Here is a 12,436-nt window from a genome sequence, read left to right as displayed (position 1 = left end):
GAGGCATCTAAGTGGTAATAATGACAAGGACAAAGCTGTTTTCACATTAACACTTAAAACAATTTACTATATGCTAAGACATCATCGACTCGATGGACATGAGTTTGAGTGAACTCCGGGAGTTGGTGATGGACAGGGAGGCCTGGCGTGATCTGATTCATGGGGTTGCAAAGAGTCGGATATGACTGAGCGACTGAACTTAACTGAAGGACTGAGTTAATGTACGAAAATATTCTAGAATGTCAAAACTCCCACTTCACGGGCTTGAACTTTGGAAGGAAGGTTGCACTGGAGTGCACTGTAGAAAACTGAAGAATCTGTTACTCCCAGGCAGGAAAAACTTAGGTTTCTGGTCACTCCCCCACCATAGACACTGGGAACTCTTGCCAGTTCAGTAACGAAGCAACCTCAGTTCCCACACACATTTCAGGACCTCTGTTTTCTTCTTACAAGCCTATCCCCGCTGTAAGGGACTATCTGAAGAGGGATAGCACCTACTTGATTCCCTGGTGGCTCAGATGGTGAAGAATCTGTCTGCAATGCAGGAGACCGGGGTTCGATCCCTGGGTTGGGAAGATTCCCTAGAGAAGGGAATGGCAGCCCACTCCAGTATTTTTGCCTGGAGAATTTCATGAACAGAGGAGCCTGGAGGGGTACAGTCCGGGGGGTCGCAAAGAGTTGGACACAACAGATCGACTTTCACTTCACTTCAGATATTTCAACTACCGCCCAATCATCCTGAGAAAAACTTCACCTGAAACAATTGCTCAATTACTAGTCTTTCATGGTACAGGCTTTTTTTTTTTTTTTAATAGATATTAGGCACATCTGCTGTTGCTAGAGTTCTTCTGTACTACAATGATACTGGAAAAAAAATTTAAGATTACTTAGCTTTCAAATCACCCTCATGTTAACTCAAATGTACACAATTATTTTTTATTTACTAGACTCTTTTTTTTTGGAGATGACTAATTATTGCATTAATATAGCACACTGAAAGGTACTGCATACTCCTTCATTTGTTTTTAATTTCCCTAATGTGTGAGTTTTGCATACTTGTCAGTGATAACAGAACAAACTTAAGGAACATGAGTAACTGCAGTTATCTGACACCAATATGCCCAACTGCTGACAAAAGTGAACCCCCCCAAAAAATATTAATACAAACAGTACCCTAACTGAAACCATTTAAAAAGTGAAAACTATAATTACCCTTAAGTTTTTAAATACCTTAATGTGCATCTTCCCTCCCACCCAAAGCAAAAGCAGATGGTGTGATTCTGTTTCTTCCCAGTAACATCAAGTATCCTTTGTTAAAACTCACAAAGTAGGAAATCTTTAGCAGACACAAAAGATGAAAGATGAAACCAGCAAGAGAGCATGGCAAATCCAAAAAGATCTATTAGTGCAGAGGTCTACTGGAAAAAAAACAACAACAACAAAAGAGATAGAAAGAATTAACAAGATACAATAAAAGTTATGTCTTTAAAGCAGTAGATTGTAACAGGGTGGGAAATGTTTAATACGTGTCCTCCTGAAAAGCAGTTACCATCTTTCAAATTTAAAAAAAAAAAAAAAAAACAGCTGGTATATTTTCACAGCATCTAGATTTATTTATGGTATAAAGTCATAGAATTGTTATTATTATTATTATTCCTTTCCCACCCTGGCAGAGAATAAACATGAATTCAGAAGCACAGTGGAGTGAAAACAAAGAGAGAGAAAAGGCAGCAGAGAAAGACAGAAAAGGTGAATACAGAGCTACAGAAGTGTTTATTGAGCATGCTACAGAGGTAAGCAGAGTACACACAAAAGGAAATTAAACAACCATCAAACCTCCCAACTTTGTTAGAAAATTAATTTTTAATTGTGCCGCTTTCAAACTATACTGAATTTTACATTTCTAAAGATGTAAAAACTCAACTAATAGAAAATATACATGACCATTCTGTCTACATAGATAACAGAATCTATGAATCTTGAAACTAAGTACATCAATTTCAAAAAGTATTGGTCATTTAAACAGAATCAACAATTCAGATTGACAAGAACTGTTCAAATTAATTTGACCTGTAGATTCTGAGCCATGTTTTTATTAAAGTCAGATCTATTCCTAAATACAAAATATTTTGAAGATTTATTAAAACTGAATATTACAATGCAAGGTAAATTAAGACTAAAGGCACATAAACTTTGGTCCCACCTGGTTGTCAGTTTTAGAAAACTGCCACAAAATTAATCTTCCTGCAAATTTTCGCAGTACACTTTCTTTTATCTTTGAAAAATACATGCACCAGTTCCTGAACTAGCTAGACCGGTCTGCACATGCTCAGAAATCCACAACCATATTCCAAATCTTAATTACAAACTAAGGATGGCAATATATATTTAAATGCACATAAGTCATGTCAACTTCAAAAACATCTACGAAAAATATTCAGCCACAAACAAGACATTACTTAGTGCTGACATTTATATGATACGTCCCACAAGAGTGTGTACAAAAAGGTTAAGATTCCACAATGCTTTTCCACATAGGGCTCAAACTTACAGAAATCACTTTGTTGTCTTAAGAAAGTAATACTCTGCATCTTGTTAATTTTAACTAATGCCTACATTCATAACTGAATCTAGACCAGAATTGTGAGATACAAAAGGCCAATGTTTTTTTAAAGCAATAAAGCCTAAGGTAGTAAAAACTAAAAAAAAAAAATAAATGCTGCTTTATTCTTTCAGTATCATGTACCTTATTTGATTAAATAAAGAAATATGACAAGCCAATAATTCAAAATAAGTTCCAAGCAGGAGGAAAAAAAAACTTAACCTTTTTACACACCCCTGCCTAAACATATTGTTAATTCCCATTTAACAATGTGCCCTAGACAACCAATTCCTTTTTTCTAGTAAATGCACAATAGCAACACTAGTTTCCTTTTTAAGGCACGTATGTCAACTAAGTTGAAAAAGGAAAGTAAAATTAAACTAAAATTTCAAACAGACAAAAATGGCTTCCCTACAGAACAGATGAAAGAGAGCAGTTAATAACTCTGCCTTTACATACGCCATTTCATTTTATAACCAAGGAATGATAACAGCATGGGAAAAAAAAAAACAAAAAAACAAAAAATCAAACTCTGGTCCCCACTTTTCTGAACAGTCAATAGGTGATGACACCAAACAATGTGATTCACCCTCAATCTTCATCTCCCCCCCTTTTTTAAATTGTTGACTTGGAGAAAGACACTCTCAGATGATGGTTTTCACCAAGGTTATAATTATGAAGATCAATCAAGGCCTGAATAGCTTCTTCCACTGTTGCCATCTGAAGAAGAGCCATTTTGTGATCTCTTCTGAAACAAAATTATGAAATTAGATACTTCATAAAAATCAGAACGGCTTAAATACTTTTGCTCATTTCAGGATCAAAAGATATCTAGAAATGAAAACAAATACTTGAAGAAAACTTTTACTTCTATCAAGTCACTAATTTAAAGACAAGAAAGCTTGCTTACTGAAAAAACTTAAATGCTTTCACAGTGCCCCCAGTGTTAGCAAACAGTGTTCGGAGATCTTCTTCTGCTACTGAAGGACTGGGAAAATTAGAAGGAAAAAAAAGTAAAAACATTATTAAAAAAATTTTATATTTTATTCCTAAAATGTATATCCTTAACAAACTACTCCGTCTTTAATACTTACGGGATATTGGATAGGTGAAGGGTTGCAGAAGGAGGGAAAATATTCTGAAAATTTTTGGATCCAGGTTTCTTAAAACGATGCAATGGGGAATTACCAAAATCTTTTGTTAGCCCTTGATCATCAAGTCCCTCTCGAGGTAGCTGTACAGTCTGATGTTTAGACAGAGTAACACGAATAATTTTTCCATACATCTTCTGTCCATTAAGATGATTCATGGCTATAAAGAGGAAGAACGCCTATTAATAAACAAGATCAACACTCAAAGCAAAAATATTACAATAATTTTTAAAATAATTGAAATACCTAATTTTGCTATGGTTTTAAAATAAATCACATATTTACAATAGCCACTGGTGACAAACAAATTCATTTGCACTCAACAAGGCACTGAGGCAAAGAAGCCAGCTTCTTTCATAGAATGAAAATCCAGAGTGAGTATCTTTCTTGACAGTCCTGCTGATAATGCCCAAGAAACTTTTTCTCCCTTCTGCTACATATCCTAACTGCCACTTCTATGAAACCCTTTCTCCTAATTTTCCCTCAAATTCATCTATTTCTACACTTTTCACTGCCATTACTTTTTATCTGTATAACTCAAATCAGTCTCCCAATTTGTCTTGTTGAATTCTTATGTTCCTCCATTCTTTACAAATCTATGTCACTACCTGCTTAAAATCCTTAGGGATGAAGCCTCAACTTATTCTTCAACATGTCTTCTACATTTCTCAGTCTGACCCTAACATCTTTCTCAAGCCTCCCTGAAAAAATATTTTATTGATGATTTATAATACTAGTAACTTTGTTAGTGTTGAGAATCAAATTAAGATAAAAACCATCCTGACCCTCATGGAACTTACAGGATCTTAGTACTATCCTCGTTGTACTTAAATTTTCAGGTGTACAAAACATTTTTTTTAAACAAATACTAGTATTTTATCTTTAGCCTGGTGCATGCTTTTCTATTTATAACAATTTTCTATCTCCTTCACTATCTTTCCTAAGCTATTCGTCAGTGTTATTTCCTAAAGAGGACCCTTTCTTCACTCTTCAGAAAAGGTTCAGAACCTTATAGATAGTCCCCATACTGTTCTATTTCTTTTTATATATTCATCACATTTTAATTATTATTCTCCTTCAGACTGTAAGATACATGAAAGCAGGAACCAGTGTCTCTACCCCAGCACACAGCACAGTGCCTAAACACAGAACATCACATGCCTACTTCTTGAGGCAGCAGTTGGGTTACTTTTGAACTAAATGAACTGGTCTGAGATTAGAGAACAGTTATACATTTTATGTTTTATTCAAGTAGTCACAACTGAAGAAAACCATAAGTCATATAGTTTAGCTAAACTGAACATCTATTTGACTACTCAAATCAAAGTATTAGAGTATTAACAACAGAGAGGTAAAGACAATATGGAAGAGCAGGGAATTGAGAATAAAATCCCTACTCTCAAATGCTTTTAATTTGATTAGTACACTACAGTACACAGTCTGACACAGGAGATACCCAGAACTTGTTAAATCCATGCATCTTGTCATACTTACTTGTATAGAATAAACCAGTTAAATATAAAACAGGTCTGAAAAGGAAAATGCTATAAAAGTATAAGGTACCATTCTGAAAAATCTTTTTCATTTATAGCTTCCCTAATTTGTAAAAACAAATTTACTCTTCCAGTTATAAGCTAAAGAGGTACTAAGGATGTAATGTACAACAATGACAAATATATTTAACCCTGCTGCACTCCCTCTACAGCACATTTTGATAGAGAGTAGGTAAAGATCTATTCAGAGAAGGCAATGGCAAGCCACTCCAGCACTCTTGCCTAGAAAATCCCATGGATGGAGGAGCCTGGTAGGCTGCAGTCCATGGGGTCACTCAGTCGGACACGACTGAGCGACCTCGCTTTCACTTTTACACATTGGAGAAGGAAATGGCAACCCACTCCAGTGTTCTTGCCTGGAGAATCCCAGGGACGGGGGAGCCTGGTGGGTTGCCGTCTATGGGGTCTCACAGAGTCGGACACGACTGAAGCGACTTAGCAGCAGCAGCAAAGATCTACTATGAAAAACTAAGTGTACTTTTGAGATGGCAGCTACACATGAACTAAAAACAGTTGAGGCTCTTTTGTAAGTAGTTGTTGAAAATATGAATTGGAGAAATAAGATAATTATTTGAACAAAGAACTACTCTTTGGTACTTTCTGAGAATTCATTTAATCACTGAAAATCAGTACACTATTTCAAACATAATTTACAAATTCTATTATTCCTAAACTACCTAATTTAAGAAAATTCTAGTATATTAAATAGGTTATAGTAGAAATGGAAACATCTTTAATGTTTGCAAATTTTAAAATTCTGGTCTAAAATGATTTAACATGGCCTCTAAGATTTGCAGTAATTCCATTCACACTTGAATACTACTGACTATACCTTGCCATTTATTTCTCCCATACTATTTTCTGAACATAAAAATATTTCCTTATATTATAAAACAACTGAGTATTTCCCAAATAGAGTCCCATGAAAACCAAAAAGAACACAGTCTATAAACAAAGTATATTAAAAAAAGTTTCACTTATTTTTTTCAATAGCACATCCTAGTTTTTTCATAGGATTTTTGTGTATGTTTTAAAAGCATTAATGGTGTGAGTCCATATTTTTATGGAGATAAACTTCAAGAAAACAAAATCTAACCTAGCAGCAATGAGAAATTTGACACTACATATAGTCCAAAAACTATGTCATGCTATTAGTAAGCAGAGCTTTAGTGAAAAGATAAAAATTTTATCTTTTATAATTTATAAAAATTAGGGATAAAAGATTTTAAAATGTAAATAAATACTGTTAGGCAGTGAACTGTATTATCCCAAACTTCATACATTGAAGCTTTAACCCATCAATGTGACTATTTGGACGCAGGGCCTTTACAGAGGGAATTTAGGTTAAAAGAGGTCATAAGGGTGAGGCCCTAATCCAGTAAGACTGATGTCCTTGTAAGTATAGGAGAAGGTATCAGCACCTTAGAGGCTGAGGAAGGCTCCCAGGAAAGGCCGTGTGAGGACATATGGGGAAGGGAGCCGGTCTACAAGCCTGGAAGAAAGTCCTCTCCAGAAACCAAATTTGTTGTCACCTAACTACTGGTCTCCAGAACTTAAGAAAATAAATTTCTTTTGTTTTAGTCACTCAGTTTGTTGTATTTTGTTATGGCAGCCCAAGCAGACTAATACAAGGATGAAGTGAAGTGAAGTGAAGAAGTGAAGTCGCTCAGTTGTGTCCGATTCTTTGCGACCCCGTGGACTGTAGCCCACCAGGCTCCTCCATCCATGGGATTCTCCAGGCAAGAATATTGGAGTGGGTTGCCATTTCCTTCTCCAATACAAGGATAGTACAAATTAAAGCATCACTTATTTAAACAGTCCTTATACAAAAAACCAAAAAGTATCCACAAGAATTTGACTGAACAGGTACTTTCAACCATAATGACTGTGTATCCCTTATTTATAAGGGTAATGTGGAAAGACTGAAAGCAAAAGGAGAACTGGGTGGCAGAGGATGAGATCGATAGATAGCATCACTGATTTAAAGGATGTGAATTTGAGCAAACTCTGACAGAGGAGCCTGGCGTGCAGAGAAGTGAACACGACTTAGCGACTGAACAACCACCACCACCCACAGCTCACACAATGAGAAAAAAGAAACCAAACGTTTGAGAATGCTTTATCAACTATGAAACACTGTAAAAGGCTTCTTATAAAGTACATAAAAATAATGGCAATGACTATCCCTAACCAGAGTACAGAAGTGTACATAAGCAGAAAAAGAAGAAAAGAATAATGAGCATCTATGACATAATCAAGGAGCTTCCCTGGTGGCTCAGATGGTAAAAAATCTGCCTGCAATGCAGGAGGAGACCTGCTTTTGATCCCCAGGTCAGGAATATCCCTGGAGAAGGGAATGGAATCCCACCCTAGTATTCCTGCCTGGAACATTTCATGGACAGAGGAGCCTGGCAGGCTATAGGCCATGGGGTTGCAAAGAGTCATAGGATTGAATGACTAACACACACAAACACACAATGACACAATCAGCACTTTTATATAACTCCCACTAAAGATAGACGTCTCCATTTTTTAAAATGGAAAGCCAGATATATAAAATTTTATACATTGCCTGCTGCTGCTGCTGCTGCCAAGTCACTTCAGTCATGTCTGACTCTGTGCGACCCCATAGACGGCAGACCACCAGGCTTCGTCCCTGGGATTCTCCAGGCAAGAATACTGGAGTGGGTTGCCATTTCCTTCTCCAATGCATGAAAGTGAAAAGTGAAAATGAAGTCGCTCAGTCATGTCTGACTCTTAGCGACACCATTGACTATAGCCTACCAGGCTCCTTCATCCATGGGATTTCCCAGCCAAGAGTACTGGTGTCAGTTGCCGGCAATACATTGCCTGGGCTCCCCTAATAGCTGGTAAGAAACTGAATTTCAAACTTCTATCTGATGCCAAAGGCTAAAAGGTCTGGTTTATCATGTTAGTCCGTGAATCTCATAAAATACACTAGTTTTTACACCAAAAATGGCAAATTTCACAATTAATGATGTGAGTACACATGGTCTGAGGTACCATCATCCCCGAATCTTAATGAACAGAATTATAAGCTAACATCATACTGACATTTACAGTCAATCACACTGTGAATATGCAACTACCTTCTGGATTTATGTGATTTGACTTTGTGCATGAAGTTGAATGAGATGCTAATTAAGTGATCAATCATTTATCTAATAATATAAATGCAACTTGTTGAAGTATATTTGAAGGTTCCAAAAAGGATTAAAGTGGGACATTTGGTTTAAGTTTTTCATTTTATAGTAACCTGGTATCTCTAAAATAAACTTCATGTAACTCTTTACTAAGTTCAGTCAAATACTTTCAAATGACCTTAGAAGAATTAAATTAACATGGTGTTAATCAGGATTCCGTGGACTATTTTATAGGGAGTAACCAGAAAAGAAAAATGCTAAGAATCTTTCAATATGTGTATCATAATTCTTAGGTGAAATTGTTATTTCAATCTTGAAGCCAAAACCTTTTTCCATTAAACTCCAAGCAAGAAATGGTAAGATAATAGCACAAAAATACAAATATGTTCATCATGTACAACTATTCACATCAAAATATGAAAATTAACATGACACTGTGAACCCTGGCTATTAAATCGTTTCTTACTGATATAAAGGAGTTTTTATTCACAGGTTTACATTATACATTTGAAATCAGATTGAAGCCATATAGATGACACATAGTTTAATCTTACCCAGTTGTGACTGGTTTCCATCAGCCATTTGTATTAGAGCACTGTCTTTCTTATTGTACAAAATCTTCACACGCTGCACATCTCCATAAACACCTTTTTTGGAGCCACAGAGAGGTAATCCAAAAATGGAATTAATTTTTACATGCAAGTCAGCTAAAGATTATCTTTCTGACATATTAATGAAACATTCAGACATCAACATGATCACTCATTCAAACTCATCATTCTCACAAATGAATAAAGAAGATCAAGATTTTGAACAGTGAATTTTGAACAGAATAATTTCTGATAAACCCTCAAAGCTATGTGAATGATATTAAATTAAAGACCATGCAAAATAAATCAGCATGCATTAAAACAAATTTTGTGTCTATGGAAAGTTTTAAATAGCAAAGAAAAATAGCAAAAGATTTACTATTCAACTTTAAGCCAAAGTGCTAGCTACAAATAAGAATTAAGGTGAAACAAAAATCAAATCAATAATAAAAGTATAGTGCTAACAATAACATACCGAAGAGGGTAAACAGACTTTGGGGCGTAACCATCTTTAGAAGGAGAGAAGAGCAAGCAGCGTAAGACAAGAAGAGAGAAGAGTCGAGGAAGAGCGGAGATGAACAGATCATCCATAACGAAGGGTGGTTCCCGCAGAATGGTGAGGTGGTCATGGATCATGGTTCAAGGCGGTTAATTGGGGCAAGTTGGTCCGAGGAACATTTGTTCAAGCACAGAAGCATGAACATAGGGAATGGAGACAGGGAATGAAGACAAGGACAAGGAAAATAAAGGATAAGACAGGGAAGGGAATGGGCATTTGGGAAAAGACAAGGAAAGGGAAGGTGAACACACAGGGAAAAGGATGAAATGGGGAAGGGAAACAGCAATGCAGAAGAAAAAATAAGGAATTGGGGAACAAAAAAAAAATAAAATATAGGTCAGTACATAGGAAATGCAGGATTTGGTCAGAAAATGGTTGGTTTATGTACTGTACAAGAAAAACTGAGTAAAATGTAGTCATCCAAGACAAATATGGGTAAAGTACATCTATATCAAAGAGTAAATTACAGCATTTCATCTCAACATAGGGAAGGAAAAGCATGCATAGGAATTTTAAACTTTGAACTTTTAACTGCATAAGCATGGCTGGTTATGAAATGCAGGCAAAATTCTTAAAAAGAAAAACAAAGGCACTCTGATTCAAACATTTTAGCATGCACAACTGTGAATGACTATAGTATTAAATGATAAAATAGCTTAATGTTCGTATTAACAGAGGCCAATTAAAAATGAAATATTCAAATCAGACATCATAAACTGATACACTGAGCTTCCCACATTTCATACCAGCTTCCATAGCAATCAAAATAAAATATACCAGACATAAAATGTACAACTAAAGAAAATAACTCAGCAATAAATTTTATTTATCAGGGTGGGAGGGGTTTGGGGAGAGGTAAAGTCGAAAAATATTTTTAGAAGACAATGACTAATAACTGCAAAGAAAAAATTACTAAGAAAGACTGGAAGAGTGCCTCGTCAAGATCTTTGGAAGAACCTTCAAAGAAAAACGTATTAGAGTAGTTCACATAAAATAAGATTTAAAAAAATGCAATGACACATAAGCATGAAATGAACAAGCAAATAATTAGAAAAGGCAAAGAGCAAAATTGTTTTACAGTTACATCTGCAAATTAGATATTTGCCTTTGAGAACAACAAAAAGATAAAAAGCCAAACTACAGTACTTCACCATATTTTTCTTAGGAAAAATAGGTAGTTAGGTTAAAAATATAAATATATATATTAAAGAGATATGACTAGCTACAGAAATAAAGTATTACCTAAACAAGTACATAGATTTTATTTGGAAGTAGAAACACACAGAAAATACTTTGACTAATGAATGTACATAAAAAGAAAGGCAAGTGCAAAATGAAATAAACATGAAAAACTTTCACAAATGAAATGGAGTTTAAAAAATAGACATCAGAAAATTATTTTACTAACCTCTTCATTTAAATTGCTAACCAACAGGACTGTATTGCCACCAGCTGAGACTCCAGGCATACCCACTCGGCCAGCAGCAGCTGCAGCAGCTGCTGCAGCAGCGTTTGGAATAGCCAAAGGACTCAGAGCTCCTGGAACAGCTGCAACAGGAAGCCCTAATTTTAAAATAAAGCATATTTTACGAAACACACACAAGTCGTTTACAAAAACCAATTTAAGCAGGATGGCTGATGGCTTGGGGCTGACCGTTCCAAATGGTTCCTGGAAGTTACTTTTTATAACATTTAGAAAAATTGTTTGTTGTAAGTAGCAGAGAAAATTCACTGGTTTCAATGAAATCATTAAGTATTAGAACCAAGGTACATACCTGTATTATGTCACAAAATTAAATATATAACATTCCATTTCCTATGGAAAAGCAAACAAAGCAAAAACAATGTACTTCCAAGTCAGAGACTTGTAAAATTCACTTCCATGGTTCACATAGTGAGGAATCAAATCTAAAAAAATAACAAGTGCTATCTTCTTCATAAACTTACTTGAAATCAGACAATTATAGCTCACAAAACATATAGAGCAAATCCTTCATTCTTAGAAACAAATCACCCTGAACATACATTATATAATGTATTCAACTGACATAAAGAAATCTTACCAAAATTTGTTCTCCTTAATTCCATACTCAAGTAGGTGTAATATAAGTTTTTCAAACACAACACTTACCCCACAGAAAGAGTAAGAAAAAGTCAGTATAGCACACCAGTATTTTCCTATCCTTTACCTACCAGTTTGAACATTTCCTTCTTATTTCTACTGTGCTACTTTCCAGTCTTACTATTGATCTGTCATCTTCAGGATTCTTCATTTACTCCACAGAATTCCTTTTGTCTCAGCATCTTTAACCTACTTTTCAATAATTTATAAACTTTGATTCCTTTCATTCCTTATATTCTTACATACTAGCTTATTTCTTAATAAATATTAGTTCACTAAAGAAACAAATTACAGGTTTTTTTTTTCTTCCCATGATAAAGGAGATAAACATTCCTATATAAAATTAATTCATGACATACCTGGGTAGAACTGGCCCTTAGTACTGTTGTCCCATAAATTCATGTTTTATTTCTTCTTTTCCACTTTCTTGTACATGTCATAAGGATGTATATTAACTCTGGTGTCATATCTTACTCTTTTAGCCAAATTTGTTTATGTTTTTACTTTACAGAAACTACCATGACCTTTTATTGGCAGGCTGAAGCTTCTTCAGGATTGACAATTCTTAACCTCTTTAGTTTTCGACTTCTAAGTTTTCTCTCCGATTTCCTTTGATCTTTACTGAGCACCTTTCATCACTGGAATGGTGTTTCTCATATATTTTCAAGCTCTGGGTGAGTTTACAGTTTTTCTCC

The 12,436-nt window shown here is 35.2% G+C and overlaps 1 protein-coding gene across 4 annotated transcripts in view; it reads right to left on the bottom strand.

Moving 5' to 3' along the window:
* Nucleotides 1-1,844: 1,844 nt before the first annotated feature.
* Nucleotides 1,845-12,436, bottom strand: part of PTBP2 (polypyrimidine tract binding protein 2) — an 87,839-nt gene continuing 77,247 nt past the window's right edge. Inside the window, exons 9-14 of one of the 4 annotated variants that reach the window (XM_055401482.2) lie at nt 11,028-11,182; nt 9,536-9,569; nt 9,025-9,117; nt 3,697-3,913; nt 3,513-3,590; nt 1,845-3,350 (exon numbers count right to left, since the gene is read on the bottom strand). In XM_055401482.2, coding sequence (XP_055257457.1) covers nt 3,218-3,350; nt 3,513-3,590; nt 3,697-3,913; nt 9,025-9,117; nt 9,536-9,569; nt 11,028-11,182 — 710 coding nt within the window. In that variant the 3' untranslated portion in view covers nt 1,845-3,217. The remainder of the gene's footprint in view (nt 3,351-3,512; nt 3,591-3,696; nt 3,914-9,024; nt 9,118-9,535; nt 9,570-11,027; nt 11,183-12,436) is intronic. The other 3 variants (XM_055401478.2, XM_055401479.2, XM_055401481.2) reach the window with 3 other exon arrangements.

Source organism: Moschus berezovskii, chromosome 4, assembly GCF_049115385.1.
Source record: "Moschus berezovskii isolate FMDL1 chromosome 4, NW_MosBer_1.0, whole genome shotgun sequence".
Lineage (NCBI taxonomy): Eukaryota > Metazoa > Chordata > Mammalia > Artiodactyla > Moschidae > Moschus > Moschus berezovskii.
Note: the sequence above shows the minus strand (reverse complement) of the source record. Positions and strands in the feature narration are given on the sequence as shown.